The sequence below is a fragment of the Eptesicus fuscus genome, chromosome 5 (genome assembly GCF_027574615.1).
Source record: "Eptesicus fuscus isolate TK198812 chromosome 5, DD_ASM_mEF_20220401, whole genome shotgun sequence".
Lineage (NCBI taxonomy): Eukaryota > Metazoa > Chordata > Mammalia > Chiroptera > Vespertilionidae > Eptesicus > Eptesicus fuscus.
The window spans coordinates 105,002,395-105,027,569 of record NC_072477.1 but is presented as its reverse complement, the minus strand read 5'-3'; the positions used below and the strand labels follow the sequence as shown (position 1 = coordinate 105,027,569).

At 40.1% G+C, this 25,175-nt stretch overlaps 1 protein-coding gene across 2 annotated transcripts in view; it reads left to right on the top strand.

Moving 5' to 3' along the window:
• The first annotated feature begins 6,255 nt into the window (after window positions 1-6,255).
• Window positions 6,256-25,175, top strand: part of TSPAN3 (tetraspanin 3) — a 54,318-nt gene continuing 35,398 nt past the window's right edge. For both annotated transcript variants that reach the window (XM_008160855.3, XM_028138084.2), the window contains exon 1: window positions 6,256-6,516. In XM_008160855.3, coding sequence (XP_008159077.1) covers window positions 6,454-6,516 — 63 coding nt within the window. In that variant the 5' untranslated portion in view covers window positions 6,256-6,453. The remainder of the gene's footprint in view (window positions 6,517-25,175) is intronic.

Below are 25,175 nucleotides of genomic sequence, written 5' to 3'. Positions count from 1 at the left end.
AAGAAAATCAGAAATGAAAGAGATGAAATAACAACCGATCCCACAGAAATACAAACGATTATGAAAAAATACTATTAACAACTCTATTCCAACAGAAGATACAACCTAGATGAAATGGACATATTACTAGAAAAATACAAGCCCCCAAAACTCAATCAGGAAGAATAACAAAACATGAATAGATTGATAACTACGGAAGAATATGAAACAGCAATAAAAAATCTTCCAGCAAACAAAAGCCCCGGTCTGGCCAGCTTTACAGGGGAGTTATACCAAGCATTCAAAGAAGAACTAAAACCTATCCTTTTCAGACTATTCCAAAAAACTCAAGAGGAAAGCACACTTCCAAGCTATTTCTATGAAGCCAGCATTACCCTAATCCCTAAACCAGATAAATTCACCACAAAAAAAAGATAACTACAGGCCAATATCCTTGATGGACATAGATGCTAAAATCCTCAACAAAATTTAGCAAATTGGATTCAGCTTTACATTAGCAAGATCATACACCATGACCAAGTGGGATTTATTTCAGGGATGCAAGGATAGTACAATATCTGCAAATCAATAAATATGATACATCACATAAACTGAGAGACAAAAATCACATAATCATATCAATTGTTGCAGAAAAAGTATTTGACAAAATCCAACAACCTTTTTTGATAAAAACTCTCAGCAACGTGGCGATAGAGGGATCATACCTCAACATAATAAAAGCCCTCTATGACAAACCTACAGCCAAAATCATACTCAATGGGCAAAAACTAACCCCATTTCCCCTAAGAACAGGAACAAGACAAGGATGCCCACTTACACCACTCCTGTTTGACATAGTACTAGAAGTACTAGCCATAATGATCAGAGAAGAAGAAGAAATAAAAGGCATCCAAATTGGAAAATAAGTAAAACTATCCTTATTTGCAGATGACATGCTGCTATACATAGAAAACCCCAAAGACTCCATCAAAAAACTACTAGACCTAAGAAATGAATTTGGCAATGTATCAGGATACAAAATAAACACCCAAAAATCTATGGCCTTTTTATAGACCAATAATGAACTCACAGAAAAAGAAATTAAAAAAGAAATCCCATTTACCATTGCACCAAAAAAATTAAGATACCTAGGAATAAACTTAATCAAGGACGTAAAACACCTGTACTCAGAAAACTACAGGACATTATAAAAAGAGCTAGAGGAAGACATAAACAAATGGAAGAACATACCATGTTCATGGATTGGTAGAATCAACATCATTAAAATGTCCATACTACCTAAAGCAATCTATAGATTCAATGCAATACCTATTAAAATACCAATGGCATATTTCAAAGATCTAGAACAAACTCTCCAAAAATTCATCTGGAATAAAAAAAGACCCCAAATAGCCACAGCAATCCTGAGAAAGAAGAACAAAGTTGGAGGGATCACAATACCAGACATCAAACTATATTACCAAGCCACGGTTCTCAAAACTGCCTGGTACTGACACTAGAACAGACATATAGACCAATGGAATGGAATAGAGGACCCAGAAATTGACCCAAGCCATTGTACTCAATTAATATTTGACAAAGGAGACAAGAGCATACAATGGAGTCACAACAGCCTCTTTAATAAATGGTGCTGGGAAATTTGGTCAGATACATGCAAAAAATGAAACTGGATCACCAACTTACACCATACACAAAAACAAACTCAAAATGGCTAAAGGACTTGAATGTAAGATGGGAAACCATAAAAATCCTACAAGACTCCATAGGCAGCAAAATATCAGACATATGTCATAGCAATATCTTTACCAACACAGATCCTAGGGCAAGAGAGACTAAGGAGAAAATAAACAAATGGGACTACATCAAAATAAAAAGCTTCTGCACAGCAAAAGAAACCATCATCAAAACAACAAGAAAGCCCACTGCATGGGAGAACATATTTGCCAATATCTCCAATAAGAGTTTAATCTCCAACATTTACAGGGAACTCATACAATTTAACAAAAGGAAGATAAACGACCCAATCAAAAAATGGACAAAGGATCTAAATAGACACTTTTTGAAAGATGACATTCAGAAAGCCAAGAGACATATGAAAACACGCTGAAAGTCACTAATCATCTGAGAGATGCAAATCAAAACAACAATGAGGTACCACCTCACACCTGTCAGAATGGCTATCATCAACAAATCAACAAATGACAAGTGCTGGCGAGGATGCAGAGAAATATGAACCCTCCTTCACTGCTGGTGGGAATGCAGACTGGTGCAGCCACTGTGGAAAACAGTACGGTGTTTCTTCAAAAAATTAAAAATGGAACTGCCATTTGACCCAGTAATACCACTTCTAGGAATATATCCCAAGAAAACAGAAACACCAATCAGAAAGGATATATGCACTCCTATGTTCATAGAGGCACAATTCACCATAGCTAGAATTTGAAAACAGCCTAGGTGCCCATCAGCAGATGAGTGGATTAGAAAACTGTGGTACATCTACACAATGGAATACTATGCTGCTATAAAAAAGAAGGAATTCTTACTATTTGCAACAGCATGGATGGAACTGGAGAGCATTATGCTAAGTGAAATAAGTCAGTCAGTGAAAGAAAAATACCATATGATCTCACTCATTTATGGATAATACAGAACATTATAAACTGATAAACAAAAATACCCGTATTTTCTGGCATATAAGACAACTGGGCGTATAAGATTTTCCTGGATTAAAAAGTCGTCTTATATTCGGGAAAACACGGTAGTCCAATATATCTAATCTATTATATCTAATCCCATCAATATAGTCCAATATACGATATTTTCCGGCGTATAAGACGACTTTTTAACCAAGGAAAATCTTATATGCCCAATCCTCTTATATACCGGAAAATACGGTAGATACAGAGGCAGAGAAGCATCTAACAGGCTGTCAAATGACAGCGGGAAGGCTGGGGAAGATTGGGGGGCAGTGGGGAGGTAAGAGATCAACTGAAGGGCTTGTATACATGATATAAGCATAATCAATAGACACAAGACATTGGGAGGAGGGTGAAGGTGTGTGTTGGGGTGTAGGGGAGGCTGGGGGAAGGTCAGTTGGGAACAAAAAGGAGACATGTACTACTATTTGTAATACTTTAAACAATAAAAAATAAAAAATACAAAAAATGAAATTTGGGAACCACTGCAGGGGTGGGGGAAGAAGAAGTGTCAGAGATGAAAGAAAATTAATAAAATGTATATGAAAATCTCCCTCCTATCAGAGTCTGGGTCATGCCGCGGGACCCAGAGTCAAGTCCCGCCCGACCCATGTGCACCTCGAAATTACGTGAGAACCAGACCCAGCTGGCCTCACCCCCATTGGGCAAGGCCCAGACTGTGCCAGCCCCACCTCCTTCAAGCCTCCGTGAGCCTCATGTCCCTGGGGCCAGCGCCAGGTGTGGGGATGTGGGCCTCGAATCTCCGGGGCTGGCGCCGGGGACGGGGATGTGTCCCTCGCATCCCCAGGGCTGGCATTGCAAGCCTCATGTCCCTGGGGCCAGCACCAGGGACAGGGATGTGAGCCTCATGTCCCCGAGTCTGGTGCCAGGGGTGGGGATGCGAGCCTCACGTCCCCGGGTCAGTGCCGGGCAGGGGACGGGACACAGCCTCACGCAAGTCCCCGCCCTTCTGTGCCTGCCGCACATGCAGCCTCCTGCTGATCAGTCATTATGCATGAGGGAGTCACAACATATTAGCATATTAGCTCTTTATTATATAGATTCCCACCTATAAACTGTTATTCATCCAGATATTCACATGGTCTGCTCCCTAACTTCAGTTTTTCTCCAATGTCCTTTCCTCAGAAAGGACTTCCCTCATTACTCTCTATCCCCTTTCTCTGACCAATAGCATGTCATAAACTTACTTACCTATTTATTTAAGGTGTGCCTCCTCTACCAGAATTTAAGCTCCGTGGGAGCCAGAATTTCTCTTGCTCACTATGAAATATCCACCATCTAGAACAGTGAGTACAGAGGTGCACTTGCAAAAAGATTGATGAGTGAATAAATGCCTGCTGTTGCTTGGTGAAAAGGAATAGGATGTGGAGATGGAAAGATATTGCTGAGAGTAGCCAGGGAGATTGTGAGAGAATGAGATGATTGAGGAAAAATACATGGGCATCTTGTTAATCTTCACCTGAGGATATTTTTTAAACTGATTTTTGGAGACAGTGGAAGTGGGGAGAGAGAGAGAGAGAGAGAGATCAATGTGAGAGGGACACATCTATTGGCTGCTGGCCTGGGATTGAACCTGCAATCTAGGTATACTAGTATGCCGTTGATCATAGGAATCTAACCTGTGATCCTTTGGTGCGTGGGCTGGTGCTCTAACCATTGAGCCACAATTGCCATCTTTAAGAGCCTGATCAAGGAGCCAGTGCAGGGTTGCAATGGCAGGAAAGTAAAGGAGTTTCCCTGTGTGGCTGAGAACGTGGCTTCTGCACAAGACTACCTACTGCTGTCTCTCTGGCTCTGGGCTAGTTTGTTCATCTTTCTAAGCCTCAATACCCCATTATGGAGCTTCCACCTAAGGTTGTGATGAAGTTAAATGAGCTAATAGCTATAAAGACTTGGACACAGGGTAAGCTCTCAAAAAGTATTAATCATGATGATCCAAAATTAGGGGAATATTGTGAAAAGTTGCAATGCAAAAAGATATTTCTCTAAGTCTTGGTCCAAAATGTCCTACCCTGGAATAGACTTGATGTGTTACCTTGCCCCAACCATACTCCCACACAAACACGTCTCTGCCTTGCCAGCTCCATCACCAGCTTTTTCTCCTTTCCGATGACTATTCTGTGAGCCTAGCACATGGCAAATAAATTCTCCATAACTATTTGTTGATATTCATTGCACTTTTCCCAAACAGTGCTTAGGAAAAATCTCGATGTGGAGTGGGAGAGATTACTGTCTGCAACCTCCATATGAGGTGTCAACATTGAGAAAGAAGATAGCTACCAAAAAGGACTCCTGGTGACTAACTGGACTCAAATGTAAAAATAGAGCCTAGCAGCCATTTCTAAACAGGGGCCTCTCATGCAAACCAGCTTCAGGGATAAATCTGCACTAATCTCCCTGCCTAAGCTGTTTCTGCCAGCTGAGCCAGCCCTTAAAAAGGAGTTCCTGGAATAGTATTTCAACCAATAAGACTGAAACTTCTCTTTTCCAATCGGAGCCATACTGTTACAGCCTTATTAGCATCTTCACTAACCAATCAGAACAGCTACATACAACCAATCATGACAGTGCTTTTTGGACCAATTAAATTGTGATGATTTGGAGTCCTTATTTACATGAGAACAGACCAATCAGGGACCAGGGACTTCTCTTTATATAAGTCAGTTTTCCATTGGCTGGGAGAGCCCAAGTTCTCGTATGTGAAGGAGACTGCAGGATGAGGTTTCCTGTTTGGAGCTCAAACACCATAGGTCTCTTGTCAGGGCAGCTCGAAGCAGGGTGAGTTGAAGCAGACCAGCTTGAACCAGCTCAGAGCTGAGCTGTCTAGCCAGAGAGGGGCCTTGCCCGAGGGCAGCCTCCTCCCAGGATCAACCTCACAGTAGTGCTATTCCATAAATTGAGCTGTAACGTTATTGAGTTGCTCCATAGTCATGCTGTTCCACGACTGTGCTGTATCATGATAGCTGTTGGCATTGAATAAAGCCCACTTTTTCACTGCACCCCAAATTGGGGATTCCTGTTGGTGGTGAACTGATGCCAATAACCATGGGCGGAGGGTTGACAGGGGAAATGGGCTAGGTCAGTGGTCGGCAAACTGCGGCTCCTGAGCCACATGCGGCTCTTTGGCCCCTTGAGTGTGGCTCTTCCACAAAATACCACAGCATGGGCGAGTCTATTTTGAAGAAGTGGTGTTAGAAGACTTTTAAGTTTAAAAAATTTGGCTCTCAAAAGAAATTTCAATCGTACTGTTGATATTTGGCTCTGTTGACTAATGAGTTTGCCGACCACTGGGCTAGGTAAAAAGACTATCTACTGTGGGCTGGCATAGTCAATGTGGCTCTTTGAGGAGTGAGTTTCCTCCAATAGGACTTCCCTAATGAGCCATCTGCATCCAAGGGTGGCCAGAGGCCAAAAGTAGCCAAGTCTTTGGCTCCTTTAAGAGGCACGGCCTGGCTGTAGCCCGCTGAGGGAGTGATTGGCCCAAGCTTCCCATCCGGTGCAACTCGGTTGCTAGGGAGCAGCGTGCCTCCCCCTCGGCTCCCCCCTTCCCCACTGGAGCGGCTGCGCAGAGGAGCCAGGTGCTTGCTGGGGCCCGGGCTGTGCAAGGACGCCAGGGGCTGGGGGGTGCCGCTAGCCCGCCTGTGCAGATCCCAGCCGGGAGGCGCCCTCGCCATTGTGGCCTTGCTGGGTGGGCGCATCCGGCTCCCCAGGCAGGGCCCCAGCGACTGTGGGCACCATGGGCCAGTGCGGCATCACCTCCTCCAAGACTGTGCTGGTGTTCCTCAACCTTATCTTCTGGGTGAGCGGAGCTGTGGGCGGAGAAGGGTGGGGGTGCCGGCGGGGAGGCCTCGGCTGAGGGGTCTGGCGGGGACTGCAGCAGCCACTCGGGGCCGGGGGTGACGGGGCCTACGACCGAGGGGCGGCTTTGTGAGGTCCCTCCCAGGCCTGGTGCCGGAGGGCGGAGGAAGGGGAACCCTTAGGGGCTTCTGGCGGCCTCCGTGTTCGGGCCTCAGTGCGTGACTGCCTCTGGGCCGGGGGCTTCCCGCGGAGGGGCTGGCCCAGCCTCAGGCCCTGCCCCTGGAGCAGCCTGCTGGACGGAGAGCTCTCCGGCGGGTCCGATCCGGACCTCGGGCTGGAAAGAGGATATTGATCCCCAAAGGGCCGGGCTGCGCTCTCGCTGTCGGCCTGCAGCTCCAGTGCTGAGGCTCTGAGCAGACGGTGCACCTATGCGGGGACGCTGCCAACTCGGTGAGGACTTGGACTTGGAGCTCTTTGTGAATGGAGACCTGGTTGGCTGGTTAGCAGCCCCAAAACCGAATGGCTTAGACTTGACAAGTCAAATAATCCTTTGACCAAGAAAATAAAACTGTTTGGGTCATGGGTGTGGGGAGCCTGAGATTATAAACCTTGGTTAAATATGACTCGGATGTCACAAGATTTAAAAATCGATGAGCTCACTTTCAATAAATGGTGGCTTATGATTTTTTTTAAAACACACCCAAAGAAAGCAGTGTTTATAGCCACTTCATCTTAGTTCAAGTTCTTATCTCACCAGGGACTTTTGTAATAACCTGTGTTGATACAAGTCTCTCTATCCTCTAATCCTCTGGACCTTGCACCCAGATAAATCTTACTAAGCATTCTTCCCTCACATCACTTTATTTAAAAAACAAACAAAACCCCTAAAAATATTAGCAGTAAAGTAAGGTTCAATCTCTTGGTATTGCAGCTGAGGTCCTCAGCCCCTTTCCTTCCTCATAACTGGCCATATTCTTAAACACTTGCTTCCCTGGACAGACGTCTCTTTCCACAGTCCCAGGACACGCCTGGGACATTCTCACTTCCTACACTTTTGTATGTCCCCATTCAAATTCTCCTTGCCACACACATACCTATTTTGGAAAAAATTATTTTCTTCTTACAACTCCCACCTTCCCCTCCCCTCTCAAGGAGGAAACTTTTTATATCCCCACTAGTGTAGCATATATAATAAGACTCTTATACATACACGTGCAATGTCATAGTCTTTTCGGGTATTTATGGTGTGATGGAAAGAGTCCTGACGGATAGTACCTGTTCAGAATTTCTCACGTGACATTGGGGTTTTCATGGTTTTTTGTTGTTGACACTATTACAGATGTCCCCTTTACCCACCTCCATCCACACCACCCCCCTTTTCCCATCACTACTTTCATGATTTCTTCTTTTCTAACTAGTGTTTTTCATACATTAGTTTGAGTTACAAGCCTTTTTAAAAGGTATTTCAGGGATCCCCGAATAATAAACACTCTATTATTAATAAGATACTTAGGGAGAGACTTCACTTTGTGACCTTTAGTTTCTTGTGATTTTTATGGGCATGACTATTTAATTTGAAGAATCATCTGTCAGATGAATTCTAGGCTATTTAACCTCAGGGACTGGAATTGTTAATGTAATAAAATATTGGAAATACAGGAGCCATTTTCTTTAAATAAATAATTAGATTTTTATTTACTCTTAAGTATCAGTTAATTCTAAGTGATTGCTTAGGAATCTTTGGAAATTGTGTTAGCATATGTACTTTTGGTACTTTATTCAGTGAAAAAGGTTATGTTGAACTTCAGTTGTGCATTTCTTAGTTGGTTATTCCAGGCCTAAAGTTATACTATGTAGTAAAAATACCCTTTATCTAGGTTAGCAAGGATAGTAAAGCTTTTGTGAGCTGTGGTAAGGAAGCTAAGCAGACATGCAGGGAAAAATATTGTGGCATAGAGCAGATTAATGCAACCTAACTTATGAGAAAACAGTGTTATTAGATCTGTCTCCACCAAATGTTCAGTTTAGGGACAGACATTGGAATTTGATGATGGTAATGAGAGCTAACGTTTGAGTGCTTATTACACCTAGGCACTGTGATAAGCACTTTACATGGAGTGTTCGCACATCAGTTCAACCTGGCAGGAATATTATTATGCTTATTTTACAGATGAGGGCATTAAGGGTGACTGAGGGCATCAAGTGGTAACAGAGCCTGCGTTCAAACTCAAGTTGTTCGATACTTAGAGCCCTTAGTGTTAGAGCAAAGTGTGATTTCAAAAGATTTGGAAAGGGAAAGGACCTTATTAGGTTACGTTAGAGTCACTTTCTCTAAAACATACTGATTTTAATTTTGTATAGAACCTATACCAGTATTTAAAATGCACTATTTAACTTGTCATTTAAAAAAATTAGGCCATTATGAGGGAGTACATAAAACAGATGTTAACTGGTTCTCCCTAGCAATTTGTAATGTATTCTTCAGTTTTAATAAGTGTATCCTTATATACTGGCTCCCTCCCTCCTTTTAAGACCTTAGTGAATAATTGGAAAAACAAATATTCCCTGCAAAGGGCATATTAAAAGCTTATTTAGGTTGCCTTGGGAAGCTTTTTAACTTTGTGTACTGGCTCCTCGCTATCAGGTGGTAATGGTGATTTTGGTTAAGTATTAAAGCTTAATTGCTTTGGCAAGATCTTTAAACTGCATCTTTTAATATCTTGATATCCTAGTTCATTTGGGAGTTGGTTCAGTGAGCTGTGATGTGGAAATAGTATGTTAAGAGTCTAAGAAAGTTACTGTGGAAAGCCACACAATAAAAGGGGAAATAACCGTTCCTAAAATCCTCAAGGTTGTCTAATGGAAACAGAGTTCCTAATCATATTCCAGAATATTAGTGCTTGTGGCATGAAAGATAATTTTGGACAAGGGAAAGGATGAGCACCTAAGATCTCTTTGTTTTTATGGAGTGGCATAGCTTTAAAATGTAAGTATATTAGTGCTAGACCCACGATGGTCTATGGAGGATGATTAGTAGTGTTTGGTACATGATTAAATATTGAATGCTATTGAAACAGTTACTAACTACACCTTTGTACCAAGGTCATATAAGATTCTTACTTGGGTAGGTCACTTGATCTGACCCAGGAGGCTTCATCTAAAACAAGTTTAAATCAGTACTTTTTTAATGTTCAGGGTAAAGTTATTTGAGTACTTAATCATGATCCATGTTATAAAAATTACCTTTATTTATTCTACCCTATGTGAAAAACCAATAGGCTAGTATTAATTTTGCTCATAAGTATCTTACGCCTTATAGGGACTGCAAGAGAAAGCTTTGTCCATGCTTGTAGAATTTATACTCTGGCACATCTATTTAGGCTATTGTATTTCATCCATATGAGAGGTGATAGTAACAAGAAAACACCTATGGAGTAGAAAGTACCACAGGAAGGTCAGACACCTTTTAAATGGCTTAAGAAACAACTTTAGAATGTGGCACCTTCACTAATTATCATTTGCTCATATGAAATACTCTATACATACAAATAGTATTTGGAAGCTATATATAACCTTTAAAATTTATCTCATCATTTAAAAAGAGCTTTTCACATCACACTTCCTTCTGATACATATAATTCAGGAAATGTTTTGCTGAACAAATATAACAAATATTTGAGCTCCTAGTTTGTGCTTGTATTATTGATAAAATGGTGAAAAAGGTAGTGAAGATCTTGGACTTATAGAACTTCTTTATGGAGGAGTAAGACAGATAACTAAAAATAAGCAAGAAAAGTGATGTGATATGCAGAGGGTTAAAAAACAGGGTTATGTGATAGAGTGCCTTAGGTTGGTAAAGAAGGCTTCTCCAAAGAGATGAGATTTAATCTGGTGTATAAGAAGGAGCTGTTTTGGGGGTGATTTGGGGAGATGGGAGGAATTCAAGACAGGGAACAGTCTATAGACCCTAAGGCAAGAATATACTTGATATGTTCAAAAAGAAGGTTTTAACTATGACTTCATGCTTTTGTTTTTTTATAATGAAATATTTCAAGGACAATTTTTTATTAAATATGTTTTTATTGATTTCAGAGAGAAAGGGAGAGGGAGAGATAGAAACACCAGTGATGAGAGAATCATTGATTGGCTGCCTCCTGCACACCCCCTACTGGGGATTGAGCCCACAACCTGGGCATGTGCCCTGACCAGGAATTGAACAGTGACCTTGGTTCATAGGTCGACACTCAACCACTGAGTTACACTGACCAGGCTCAAGGAAGCTTCTTTTCATAAATCTCCTTATACATATTTTGTGTTTCCTACACATTTGACTTGGGAATATGATACTTTAAACTGGAATCTTCATTTGACATCCTGGATTTGTTTCTAGTCCTGTTGTATTTCTATCATTATGAACTAGAGGCCCAGTGCACAAAATTTGTGCACTTGGGGCGGGGTGTCCCTCAGCCCGGATTGCGAGAGGTCAGACCGAGGGAGCCCACTGGTGCACGACTGGGGACCGGGAGGCACACGGGAGGTTGGCCAACCAGGGAGGGACCGCGGGAGGGCTCCAGGGTGTGTCCAGCCCATCTTGCTCAGTCCTGATCTGCTGGATCCCAGCAGCAAGCTAACCTATTGGTCGGAGTGTCTGCCCTCTGGTGGTCTGTGCACATCATAGCAAGCGGTTAAGCAGCCTTAACATATCATTAGCATATTATGCTTTGATTGGTTGAATGGCCAACCGGATGACCTGACACTTAGCATATTAGGCTTTTATTATATAGGATGATTACTTTGACAGAGACTGTGTCATTAGAATGTACACAGGTTTGTTGTTTTTTTTTCCATAGCTATTTTTCAATCACTAGAAGAAAAGCTAACTTTGTCAGTAAGCAAGTCATGGTACATAATAGGAAATCTATTTTTAACTTTTCTTTGACAATTAAGAAAAGGAATGTTTCCAGTCTTACTAAGTTATCTGTCCACTGACCAAGTGTCTTGTGGCTCTGAATAACCATTAACTGAAAGAACTCATAGCATTGGGAACTTGGAATCAGCTAGGAGACCATATGCAGAAAAGTTATCTTTAGTTACAATTTAAGGAATATGTTAATAGCTTTTTACAATATTTATTATGCTTTGTAATATTTTAATGAATTTTATTCCATAAATTTCAATTAAGGTTAGGATTTCTGCAGAAAACTTATACCTTGAAATGCATACTTGCTCCAAACAAGTATACTCTAAGAATTATTCACTCAATTAATGTTTGTTGAATATGCTTTATCCTTTTCTGAGGTATACTAAGAGCAAAAATACATAGTTCCTGCTTTCCAACAGCTCATGGGAAGAAGGGGAAGACAAACAGGAAAACCTAATACTTAATTAAATTTAATTTGTAGGTACATCTTCCACCCCACCTCACTCCCCAGATCATACCTGTGGACAGTCTCAAGTCTTTTAAAAATATTTTCATTTCCTTCTCCCCCTGATTCTTAATAACTTGGTAGAATCAACATATGAGAAATTTTTTGCATTAATACATTTGTTTTTTATTTTCCGGGGGTGGGGAGGAGGAGGACGGGGTAGTAAATGCCAATATATTGTATTTTTGTTGCTACTACTGATTAAACACATAACCCAAGCCTGGGCACACTCTAATATTATAAAGTTTAAGCACCCCAAGCTCCTATAGTAACAATGGACTCTTGTTACAGTTAGAGTAGGGTATGGGGACAGAGGGTCTCACAAAAACAAAAACTGCAAAACTGCATGTTTAAATTCCATGCTTCTCAGATGATCTCTAGAGCCCTGCATCCTGAAAATAGCCAATTACAACACTGCTATAATAATTTGACTGTGGTCTGATCTCCAATTTTACTGCCACCTGAACTTTTGGGTCTTCCAACTGGTGGGTATAAATTGGATTAAGTAGAACAACTTTGTTAACTGGATAATCAATGACTATAAAAAAACAAATAGAGAAAAAGTGAAAACAGAGCAGAATTAAGGAACATGACCTAGGGGATATCATCAGAGTAATGCAGCTGTAAAAGGATTAAAATACATCTTCTTTAAGAATGATGGGGCCAAAACCGGTTTGGCTCAGTGGATAGAGCGTTGGTCTGCGGACCGAAGGGTCTCAGGTTCGATTCCGGTCAAGGGCATGTACATTAGTTGCGGGCACATCCCCAGTAAGGGGTGTGCAGGAAGCAGCTGGTCGATGTTTCTCTCTCATCGATGTTTCTAGCTCTCTATCCCTCTCCCTTCCTCTCTGTAAAAAATCAATAAAATATATTAAAAAAAAAAAAAAGAATGATGGCAATACCTACAAGACACCTGTGGCATAAGGCCACAGTACCAACATTGGGAGACATAGCAAATGTACCTACTACACAGAAAAAATACAGAGAGGCAGCCAAGATGGAGACACAAAGAAACAGACCTCAAATGAAAAAACAGGAGAAATCCCCAGAAAAAGAACTAAATGAACTAGAGGCAAGCAATCTACCAGAGACAAGAGTTCAAAACAATGGTTATAAAGATGCTCAAAGAATGTAGGGGAGGAATAGATGGACTCAGTGAGAACTTAGATAGCATAAAAAAAGGACATAGAAACTGTAGTAAAGAATAAGTCAGAAATAAAAAAATACAATATCTGAAATGAAGAACAAATTGGATGGAATCAACAGCAGGGTAGATGAAGCAGAGGATGAAAGCAGCAATTAGGGGGACAAGGTAGCAGAAAATAGCCAAGCAGAGCAGCAAAAAGAAAAAAGAATTTTAAAAAATGAAGATAGTTTAAGGGACCTCTGGGACAACCTCAGCTGTAACAACATTCACATCATAGGGGTACCAAAAGGAGAAAAGACAGAGCAATGAATTAAGAACCTATTTGAAGAAATAATGACAAAAACTTTCCTAACTGTTGAAGGAAAAATACACACAAGTGCAGTAAGAGTAGAGAGGCACAATAAAGATGACTATAAAGAGGCCCACACTAAGACACATCATAATTAAAATGGCAAAGGTTAAAAACAAAGAGAGACTTTTAAAAGTGGCAAGAGAAAGACAGTTATCTATAAGGGAACTTCCTTAAGACTGTCAGCTGATTTCTCAATGGAAAAATTTTAGGCCAGACAGGATTGGCATGAAATATTCAAAATTATGAAAAGCAAAAACCTATAGCCAAGACTACTCTACCTAGAAAGGCTATAATTTAAAAATGAAGTAGACAATAAAATTGAAGGGGAAATAAAGTGCTTCCCAGATAAGAAAACACAAAAGGAATTCATTACCACCAAACCAGTATTGTAATAAATGTTAAAGCACGTTTTTTAAGAAGAAAGGGAAAAAAAGAGCATAATTATAAATTATACTATATATATAAAACAGCCTGAACAACCATTACAACTGAACGACTGGTCGACCAGTCACTATGATGCGCACTGACCACCAGGGAGCAGACACTCTACATAGGAGCTGCCCCCTGGTGGTCAGTACACTTCCACAGGGGGAGCACTGCTCAGACAGAAGCCAGGCTCATGGCTGGCAAGCACACTTGTAGTGGCGGGAGCCTCTCCCGACTCCATGGCAGCACTACCAAGCAGCAGCAGCAGGTGCAGTGGGCTGGGATGAGTGCGAGCAACACTGCTACATCCCTCGAGGGGTCCCGGATTGCAAGAGGGTACAGGCCAGGCTGAGGGACCCCCCCCCCCCCCCCGCAATGTGCATGAATTCATGCACTAGGCCTCTAGTATAGAATAAAGTGGCAGTAAGTGTGTACCTATCAGTAATCACTTCAAGTGTAAATGGATTAAAAACTCAAATAAAAAGACATAGAATAGGTGAATGGATAAGGAAACATGACCCCTATGCATAATCTCTACAAAAGACCAACCTCAGAAAAAAAATAAAGGGATGAAAATAGATATTCATGCAAATGGAAATAAAAAATCTGGGGTAGCAATACTTAAGACAAAATAGATTTTAAAACAAAGGCTATAATAAGAAACAGAGAAGGATATTACATAATGATAAAGGGATCAATTCAACAAGAGGCTATAACCTTTGTAAATATTTATGCACCCAACATAGTAGCACCTAAATACATAAAGCAAATATTGATGGATGTATGTGGAGAGATAGACACTAATACAGTTGGAGTAGGGGATTTTTAACACCCATTTACATCAGTGAATAGATCTTCCAGACAGAAAATCACCAAGGAAACAGTGGCCTAAATTACACACTAGTTCACATGTATTTAATTTATATTTTCAGACCATTTTACTCCAAAGCAGCAGATTATACATTCTCTTAACTGCACATGAAACATATTTCAGGATAGACATAGGATAGGCTGCAAACAAGTCTCAATAAATTTAAGAAGATTGAAATCATATCAAGCATGTTCTCTAAACAGTGGTATGAAACTAGAAATTAATTACAAGGAAAAAACTGAAATTCACACAAACACAAAGAGGCTAAATGACATGTTACTGAACAAGGAATGGGTTAACTGTGAGATTAAGTGAGAAATCAAAAGATACCTTGAGATAAGTGAAAATGAGAACACAACAACACAAAATCTGTGGGATACAACAAAAGCAGTCCTAAGAGGAAAATTCATAGTAATACATTCTTACCTCAAGAAACAAGAAAAATCTCAAACAATCTAAAGAAACTATAGAAAGAACAACAAACAAAGCCCTAAGTGAATAGCCAGGAGGAAATAATAATGATTAGAACAGAGATAAATGAAACAGAGTCTACAAAAACAATACGAAAGACCAATGAAACCAAGAGCTAGTTCTTTGAAAAGATTTATAAACCTTTAACTAGACTCATGAAAAAAAAAAAAAAAAGAGAGAGGACCCAAATCAGAAATGAAAGGAGAAGTAACAGTGACACCATAGAAATATAAAGGATTATAAAAAAATATTACAGACATCTATATGCCCAAAATTGGATGATTTGGAAGATATGGATAAATTGCTGGAAACATACAATCTTCCAAAACTGAAAGAAGAAACAGAAAATCTCAACTGACTGATTACAACAAATAAAATTGAGCCAGTAAGACAAACCAAAACACACATCCCAACAAACAAATGTCATAGACCAGATGGTTTCACAGTGAATTTTACCAAGCATTTAAAGAAGAATAACATCCATCCTTCTCAAACCATTCCTAAAAATTCCACAGGAGGGAAGACTCCAAGCTCATTTTACGAGGTCAGCATTACCCTAAATAAAAAATCAGATAAAAACACTACAAGGAAATAAAATTACAGGCCAATATCCCTATTGAACATAGATGCTAAATTCCTCAACAGAATATTAGCAAATCGAATTTAGCAGTATATTAAAAATATCATACACCATGATCAAGTGGGATTTATTCCAGGGATGCAAGGTTGGTACAATATCAGCAAATCAATAATGTGATAGACCACATAAACAAAATGAAAGATAAAAATTATATGATCAGTAGATGCAGAAAAAGAATTTGGTAAAATTCAGCACTCATTTATGATAAAAACTCAGCAAAGTGGGAGTTGAGGGAACATATCTCAACATATTAAAGGCCATATATGGCAGACCCACAGCTAACATCATACTCAATGGGGAAAAACTAAAAGCATTTCCTTTTTTTTAAAAAAAAAAAATATTTTTATTGATTTAAGAGAGGAAGGGAGAGGGAGAGGGAGAGAGAGATAGAAACATCAATGATGTGAGAAAATCATTGATTTGCTACCTCCTTCATGCCCCTTACTGGGGATTGAGCCCACAACCCAGGCATGTGCCTTTGACCAGAATCGAACCAGGGACCATTCAGTCACAGGCTGACACTCTATCCACTGAACCAAACTTGCTAGAGCTAAAAATATTTCCTTTAATACCAAGAACAAGACAGGGGAGTTGACTTTCTATATTTCTTATTTAACATAGAATTGGAAATTCTAATTACAGTAATCAGACAAGAAGAAAAAGCATCCAAATTGGAAAGGAAGAAGTAAAACTGTCCTTATTTGCAGATAACATGATATAGAGAACCCCAAAGATTCTACCAAAAACTAGAAGAACTGATAAATTCAGTAATTAAGAATACAAAATATTCAGAAATTATTTGCATTTTTACACACTAATAATGAACTATCAGAAAGGGAAACTAAGAAAATAATCCCATTTACAATTGCAACAACAGCAAACATACCTAGGAAGAAATTGAACAAAGGTGAAAGAAGACTTGTATTTGGAAAATTAAAAGAAACTGAAGAAGGAAATTGAAGAAGATGCAAATCAATGGAAGCATATACTGTGCTCATGGATAGAAGAGATTAACATCATTAAAATGTCCATACTATCCAAAGCAATTTATAGATTCAATGCAATTTCTATCAAAATACCAATGCCATATTTCACAGAGGTAGAACAAATGATTCAAAAAATTTATATGCAACCACAAAAGACCTTGAATAGCCACAGCAGTCTTGATTAGAAAACAACAAAATTGTAGGTATCACAGTACCTGATATCAAACTATACTACAAAGCTATAGTAATCAGAACAGAGGAGAGGCAGTTTAGGGGACTGGATGAAAAAGGGGAAGGGATTAAAAAGTATAAATTGTTAGTTATAAAATAGTCACAGGTATATAAAGTATAGGGAATGTAGTCAATAATGTAATAACTGTGTATAGTGCCATGTGAGTACTGGAAATGTTGGGGGAGCATGTTGTGAAGTGTATGATTGTCTGACCTCTCTGCTGTACACCTGAAACTAATAGAAAACAATATTGAATGTAAACTGTAATTTAAAAAACTAAAGGAAAAACAACAGTTGCCTGGGTTCAGGATAGAATAGGCAGAGAGCTACATTTAGCTAGGGATTAAGTTTTCCCAGGGAAGTACAACTAAGTTATGGGGACAAAGGAATTGAGGGTTTATATAAGGGCGTGCTTTTAAAGAGAGACCACAGAATCTAATACAGGTAAAGAGGGAGATGAACACATGAGGGAACTGGTGCATTCTCCTCTTGGAAGTATGCCCAGGCCTTTCCCTTTTCCCACTTACCCCACACCCATGCATCTCCTAAACTCCAAGGGACTTCGTGAGACTTGCAAGCAGAGGACCAATGGGCAGCAGCAGTTTCTCCCAGGCTAACCCCCTGAACCTGTCTCCAAGGCCTCCTTTTCTCTGACTCTCCAGTGAGCTGACAGCAGCCCTGCCTTTGCTCTCACTTGTTTCCCATAACATTTCTGGTCTCTCTTTTCTTGCTTCTTCTACCGTTGGTCCTTCCTTGTTTCACTGTCCCCAGCTTTAATGTACTCTCAAAATCACACACACACACACACACACACACACACACACACACAAGAAAAGAAAACACGAGGGAACTAAGGGGCACTTTGAAGGGGTTAGGGTCAGTGGTTTGTAGGTCCTGGTTGAGGTAGAAAAATCATTGGAATGTTAGAGAGACTGCATGATCAAACAGTGGGATGTTTGAAATTAAGATTACAAAGGCTGGTAATTTTTGCTACAGACAAGATCAAAGATTTGACCTTTGCAGTGGATGGCTATGATAGATTTCAAGGTCTGTGGTAGAGTTGGTCACAGGGTATGAGATGTCAATATCCAAAGATGGTTTTAGTCTCAGCAGGAAATAAGATATCAAAAGTCTTTCAGAGGTACATTCGTTAGATCACTCCTTTCTGCTGCAGAGTAAGCATTGTTAAAATCTCCCCTCCTGTATCATCCATCATCATGTGTAATCAATAAAAGATTTAATACCCTCTTTAAAAAATGTCTTTGAGGGAATGAGAAAGAAAGCATATTTATAGACAAATTCTAGTAAAGATCTTTGGGTTTGATATACTGGCACATGGAACTAAGAAGCAAGTCAATTAGTAGCTCAAAGTTTTTGAGGTATTTGTACTGCCAAAGAATTCATGAGCTAACATGAAAGGCCTTTGTCTGTTAATATAATCTTTGAGGTGTTAAGACTTGCACAATAGAACCAAGATGGCGACATAGGTAAACACCTGGACTTGCTGCCTCTCACAACCACATCAAAACTACAACTAAAAGACAAAACAACTATCATCCAGAACCGCAGGAAAGCTGGCTGAGTGGAAGTTCTACAACTAGAAGGAAAGAAAAAAGCACATTGAGACAGGTAGGAGGTGTGGAGGTGGGCACAGAATGGGCTGGCAACCGGGTGCACTGTTGTGTGTTTTTTCAATCAGGAGGGAGATACAAGCTCCCGATTGCTCTAAACTCCAGTCCCAGGTCAGAATCTGGAGACCCAGACTCATACAGGGAGAAACTGGACTGTCTAGCATCGGGTCAGAACACGAGGGCGGCTTTCTCTCAGAGGTGCTCGCGGCAATCATTCTTCCTGCGCGGGGGCGCCGGATGTGGAGACGCGGGGACCTCTCTGGTACAGAGCTGACTGGCAGCCATTGCTGTTTGCTCTGCCCTGGTGATTCCCTGAGACCTCACCCCACCCAATTTACAACCCCACCCAAGCTGTGCGCAGCGACTTTTATATATGAATGGCCTGTCCTTTCTCCACTTAAAACATGTTGAACTGCTGCTGGGTCAGAGAGCCCCAGAGCTTCCAAAAGAAGGCCCAAGGCCCAGCAGCAGCAGCCTGCTTTGCTTCTCAGCTGGGCCTAATCTGGGCACTTCCAAACCCCAAACAAAGAGGAGGAATCTGTAGATCTCTCTGTAGCTCCTGCTGGGTGGCCTCAGGCAGTTGCTGACTTTGCACCTCCTTGGAGATCCAAGAGCCAGTGTTCCCAGTGGTCAGTGTGAGACCATACTGGATTACAACTCTTCACATCCCTAAGTGACACACTCAAGGGGCAGACTCAGTGAGCACCAAAGCCCCACTGAAGCAAGCCCTGCCCCATAAGGGTGTCTCCTGCACAGCAGTCCTTCCATTGTAGACACAACTGGTCCTCACAGCCAATTGGCCTGGAGGTCAATTTCTTCCAGTGAGGAAAGAGAAAAAGTGGTGGCAGAATATACAGACGTGTTCTGAGCCTTGCCCCGGAGCAGAAAGAAAGAACAGCTGAGGGTCGCACTGGGAGTGTTTGTTCTCAAGCTAAGGGACAGCTGAACTCCAGGAGAAGGTGGGGGACTGCTGGATGGGGTTCCCCTGACCAGGCAGCCCCCACTGCAGCTGTGGCTGGGTCCCTTCCTGTAGCTATGGGCTCGGACGAGAAACCTCGCCATCTTGCAAGGGAAAGTGGATCTTGTCGGAGGCCTGTAAATCAACAACTGCGGTGACTGCTGAACAGCTGTGAGCCGCAGAACACTGGTCCCAGGTGGCGCGAACGCTTAGACTCAAAGGAGCGCTCCACTCCACCACGGAAAGGTCAGATTTTGCGGGGATAGGGTAAGGTCTCTAGTCCCGGCGGGAGAGAAAAACGCACGTGTGCACTGCGGGAGCTGGAGGACCAGGGAGGTCTGTCCTTGGAGAAGTTCATGGCTGATGGGGCTGGTGTGATCCATGATTGTGGAAGGGGGCCCTTAGAGCTGCTAACAGGGGGATCTCTAAAGAGCAACCCGTTTTGATCTGACCCAGAGGGATAGTCTGGGAGTTTCAGGGCTGTGCAGTCTGCTTGAACTTGCCAACCTCCGCAAACTGGTATTGAGTGCCACAGAAAAAAAAGGTTTGAGAGGCTTTAGAGTCCTGGAAGTCAACCCAGAAACACTGCCACCCAGAGGCTGAATCACAAATTGACCCTAGTGTAATAAAAAATCAAGGATTACCAGAAATTAAAACACCGCCTGCTTAAAAAATCAGGACTGGATTACAACACTGAGGAGCAGTGAAATGCAGGGAACTGCAATACTGTCTGGACTGGAAAACAGGCGTGCCAAACAGAACAATAGAGGAAGTGAATGACCATCACTACTGCACATTCTTTTTTTTAAATTTTTTTATTTTAATATTTTTATTTTTTTATTTTCATTTTTTGCATCATTTACTTAAACCATTTTTTCTTTTTTCCTCACTTGATTTTACCTTTTTAATTATTACATTTTTATTTGCAATCAGCATTATTACTATTACTATTTTACCTTTTTAAATTTTATTTATTCTTGTTTTTTTTAAAAGTGTCATTTTATTTTCTCTTTATTTTACCTTGGGATTGGTGTTCTACAGTCTATTTTCATCTTTCCTTCACCATCATTTTATTCTATTTCAACTCTACCTTTATGCCATCACTCTCTTCCTAACCTTTCCCCTTTTGGTGTCCTGTTTATCTCAATCCTTTCCTGCTCTAGATTTTCTCTATTCTTTCTGTTTACTCCCTGCTAAAATTTTACTCTACTTATATATCTAATTTCCAATCCCCTGCTCCAAGTCCATACACACCTCTCTCTTCGCTATCTTAACTATAAAAAAAATTGTTTTTCTCTCTGTCCTTTTGTTGTTTGCTTGAATGTTGATTATATTGAATTTTTATGCTTTTTTGTGAGATTGTTTTGATTATTCTTCTTTTGTTGTTGTTTTGTTTGCTGTGTTTTTGTTTGTTTTTTACTTCTGTTTTCCCTTGCCTTGCTTGATATTAGTTGGTGTTGTAGGTTGTATTAATCTCCAGGTACTTGTTGCTGGCATTTACTGTGATTAGTGGTTCGTCTATTGGAGTTTTCTCTCCATATATATAGTTTGTTCCTCTTTTCTCTCTTAGTCTCATTCTAGTCTCTCTTATTTTTTTTCTCCTTTTCCCAATTTCATTTTGACACTCCTTTTTTTTTTCTTTCCTTTTACTTTTCTTTCTCTCCTACCCTTTAATTTGCCTTTCTCTGGTGGTCACCTTTATTGGAGGTTATTAATATTGTGAATACATCACTGTTCAATGCCTTGTGTGTTGTACCTGGTTGTGTTGTATTTTGTGCCTTTAAATCAACGCAGGAGAAAGAACTACATAACCAGACATCTGGAGAAGAGAGACCATGGGAAGACAAAGAAACAGCCTGCATAAGAAAGAAAAGCAGGCATCCCCAGAAAAGGAAGTAAACGAATTAGAGGCCAGCAACCTATCAGAGAAAGAATTCAGAGAAATGGTCATAAGATGGCTGAAAAGAATGGAAGACAAATTCGACAATATGAGTAAGAACCAAGAGGAAATGAAGAACCAAGAAGAAATGAAAAATGACATTGCTGCTGTAAAGAACTCAATAGAAAGCATCAAGAGTAGACTAGAAGAAGCAAAGGACCGCATCAGTGAGCTAGAAGACAAGATGGAAAAAAATACCCAAGTAGAGCAGCTTCTAGAAAAAAAAATTAAAAAGCAGGAGGAGAGCCTAAGGAAACTTTGGGACAACACACAAAAAAAACCCCACATCTGCATAATAGGGATTCCAGAAGGAAAAGAAACTGAGCAAGGAATAGAAAACCTGTTTGAAGAAATAATGACAGAAAACTTTCCTGATATAGGGAAGAAAAAACCCACACAAATCCAAGAAGCTCACAGAGTCCCAAGCAAAATGAACCCCAATAGACCGACACCAAGGCACATTATAATTAAATTGGCAAACAGCAACGACAAAGTAAGAATCTTAAAAGCGGCCAGAGAGAGACAGAAAGTTACATACAAAGGAACCCCCATCAGACTAGCAACTGATTTCTCAACAGAAACTCATCACACCAGAAGGGAATGGAATGAAATATACAAAGCCATGCAAAGGAAGGGTCTGAATCCAAGAATACTGTACCCAGCAAGGCTATCAATCAAAATTGAAGGTGAAATCAGGAGCTTCACAGACAAAAAAGTCTAAGGGAATTTATTACCACCAAACCAGCAATGCAAGAAATGCTAAAGGGTCTGTTGTAAAAAAAAAAAAAAAAAAAAAAAAGAAAGAAAGAAAGAAAAAAAAGAAATAGGAAACAAAGAAGGAATACGGGTATAGAATAAAAATGGCGACAAATAAGTACCTATCAATAATAACTTTAAATGTAAATGGATTAAATGCTCCAATCAAAAGACATAGGGTAACAGATTGGATAAGAAAACAAGACCCATACATCTGCTGTCTACAAGAAACCCACCTCAGAAAAAAGGACGCACACAGACTGAGGGTGAAGGGATGGAAAAAGATTTTCCAGGTGAATGGAAATGAAAAAAAAAGCTGGGGTATCAGTACTTATATCTGACAAATTACATCTCAAAGTGAAGGACATAACAAGAGATAAGGAAGGCCACTTCATAATACTAAAGGGAGCAATCCAACAAGAAGAAATAACTCTGGTAAACATATACGCACCCAATACAGGAACACCCAAATACATAAAAAAAAACTCCTGGAGAATATCAAGGGTGAGATTAAGAGAAATACAATCATAGTAGGAGACTTTAATACCTCACTATCACCATTGGACAAATCCTCTAAACAAAAAATCAGCAAAGAAACATCAATCCTAAATGACTCACTAGACCAGATGTAATTAATTGACATCTTCAGAATATTTCACCCCAAAGCCACAGAATATACATTCTTCTCAAGTGCACATGGTTCATTTTCAAAGATAGACCATATGTTGGGACATAGGCAAAATCTCTCCAAATTCAAGAAGATACAAATATCAAGCATCTTCTCAGATCACCGTGGCATAAAACTGGAAATCAACTACAATAAAAACAATCCAAAGAAATCAAACACATGAAGACTAAACACCATGTTAGTAAACAATGACTGTGTTACTAGAGAGATCAAGGAAGAAATAAAAAAACATCATGGCAACAAATGACAATGAAAACACAACAACCCAAAATCTATGGGACACAGCGAAAGCAGTCTTGAGAGGGAAGTTCATAGCTCTACAAGCCTATTGCAAAGAACAAGAAACAATGGTAATAAATTACCTAACCCTACAACTCAAAGAGTTAGAAAGAGGGCAGCAAGAAAAGCCCAGTGTAAGGAGAAGGAAGGAAATAATAGAGATCAGAGCAGAGATAAATGACATAGAGACCAAAGAAACAATACAAAAGATCAACAAAACCAAGAGCTGGTTCTTTGAAAGGATAAACAAGATTGATGAACCTCTAGCCAGGCTCACAAAGAAGCAAAGAGAGAGGACCCAAATAAACAAAATTAGAAATGAAAGAGGTGAAATAACAACAGACCCCGCCGAAATACAAAGGATTGTTTAAAAATACTACAAACAACTCTATTCCAACAAACTGGACAACCTGGAGGAAATGGACATATTCCTAGAAAAATATAACCTTCCAAAACTCAATCTGGAAAATCTAAACAGCTCAGTAGGCCAGTAACTATGGAAGAAATTGAAGCAGTCATCAAAAAGCTTCCGGCAAACAAAAGCCTGGGGCCAGACGGCTTCACAGGAGAGTTTTAGCAAACATTCAAGGAAGAACTAGAAGCTATCCTCCTCAGACTATTCCAAAAATTTCAAGAGGAAGGCACACTTCCAAGCTCCTTCTATGAAGCCAGCATCACCCTAATACCAAAACCAGATAAAGACAACACAATGAAAGAGAATTATAGGCCAATATCCCTCATGAACATAGATGCCAAAATCCTCAGCAAAATTCTAGCAAATCGGCTCCAGCAGTACATCACAAAGATCATACACCATTACCAAGTAGAATTTATCCCAGGGATGCAAGGATGGTACAATATCTGCAAATCAATAAACGTGATACACCACATAAACAAACTGAGAGATAAAAATCACATAGTCATATCAATTGATGCAGAAAAAGCATTTGACAAAATCCAACACCCTTTCTTGATAAAAACTCTCAACAATGTGGGAATAGAAGGATCATACCTCAACATAATAAAAGCTATATATGGTAAACCCACAGCAAACATCATACTCAATGGACAAAAACTAAAACCATTTCCCCTAAGAACAGGAATAAGACAGGGATGCCCACTCTCACCACTCCTGTTTGACATAGTACTGGAAGTATTAGCTATTGCAATTAGACAAGAAGAAGAAATAAGAGGCATCCAAATCGGAAAAGAAGTGAAGCTGTCCTTATTTGCAGATGACATGATATTGTACATAAAAAACCCAAAAGATTCCATCAAAAAACTAATAGACTTAATAAATGAATTCGACAATGTAGCAGGATACAAAATTAACACCAAGAAATCTATGGCATTTCTATACACCAATAGTGAACTTACAGAAAGAGAGACTAAAAAAGCAATCCCATTTACCATCGCACCAAAAAAATTAAGATACCTAGGAATAAACTTAACTAAGGAGGTAAAAAGACCTATACGATAAAGTAAAAGACCTATACAATAAAGTAAGAGGGATCTCAATATCAGATTTCAAGCTGTATTACAAAGCCACTTTTCTCAAAACAGCTTGGTCCTGGCACAAGAACAGACATATAGATCAATGGAATAGAATAGAGAATCCAGATATCAACCCAAACCACTATGCTCAATTAATATTTGACAAAGGAGGCATGAACATACAATGGAGTCAAGACAGTCTCTTCAATAAATGGTATTGGGAAAATTGGACAGATACATGCAAAATAATGAAAGTAGACCACCAACTTACACCATACACAAAAAATAAACTCAAAATGGATACAGGACTTAAACATAAGATGGGAAACAATAACAATACTAGAGGAATCCACAGGCAGCAAAA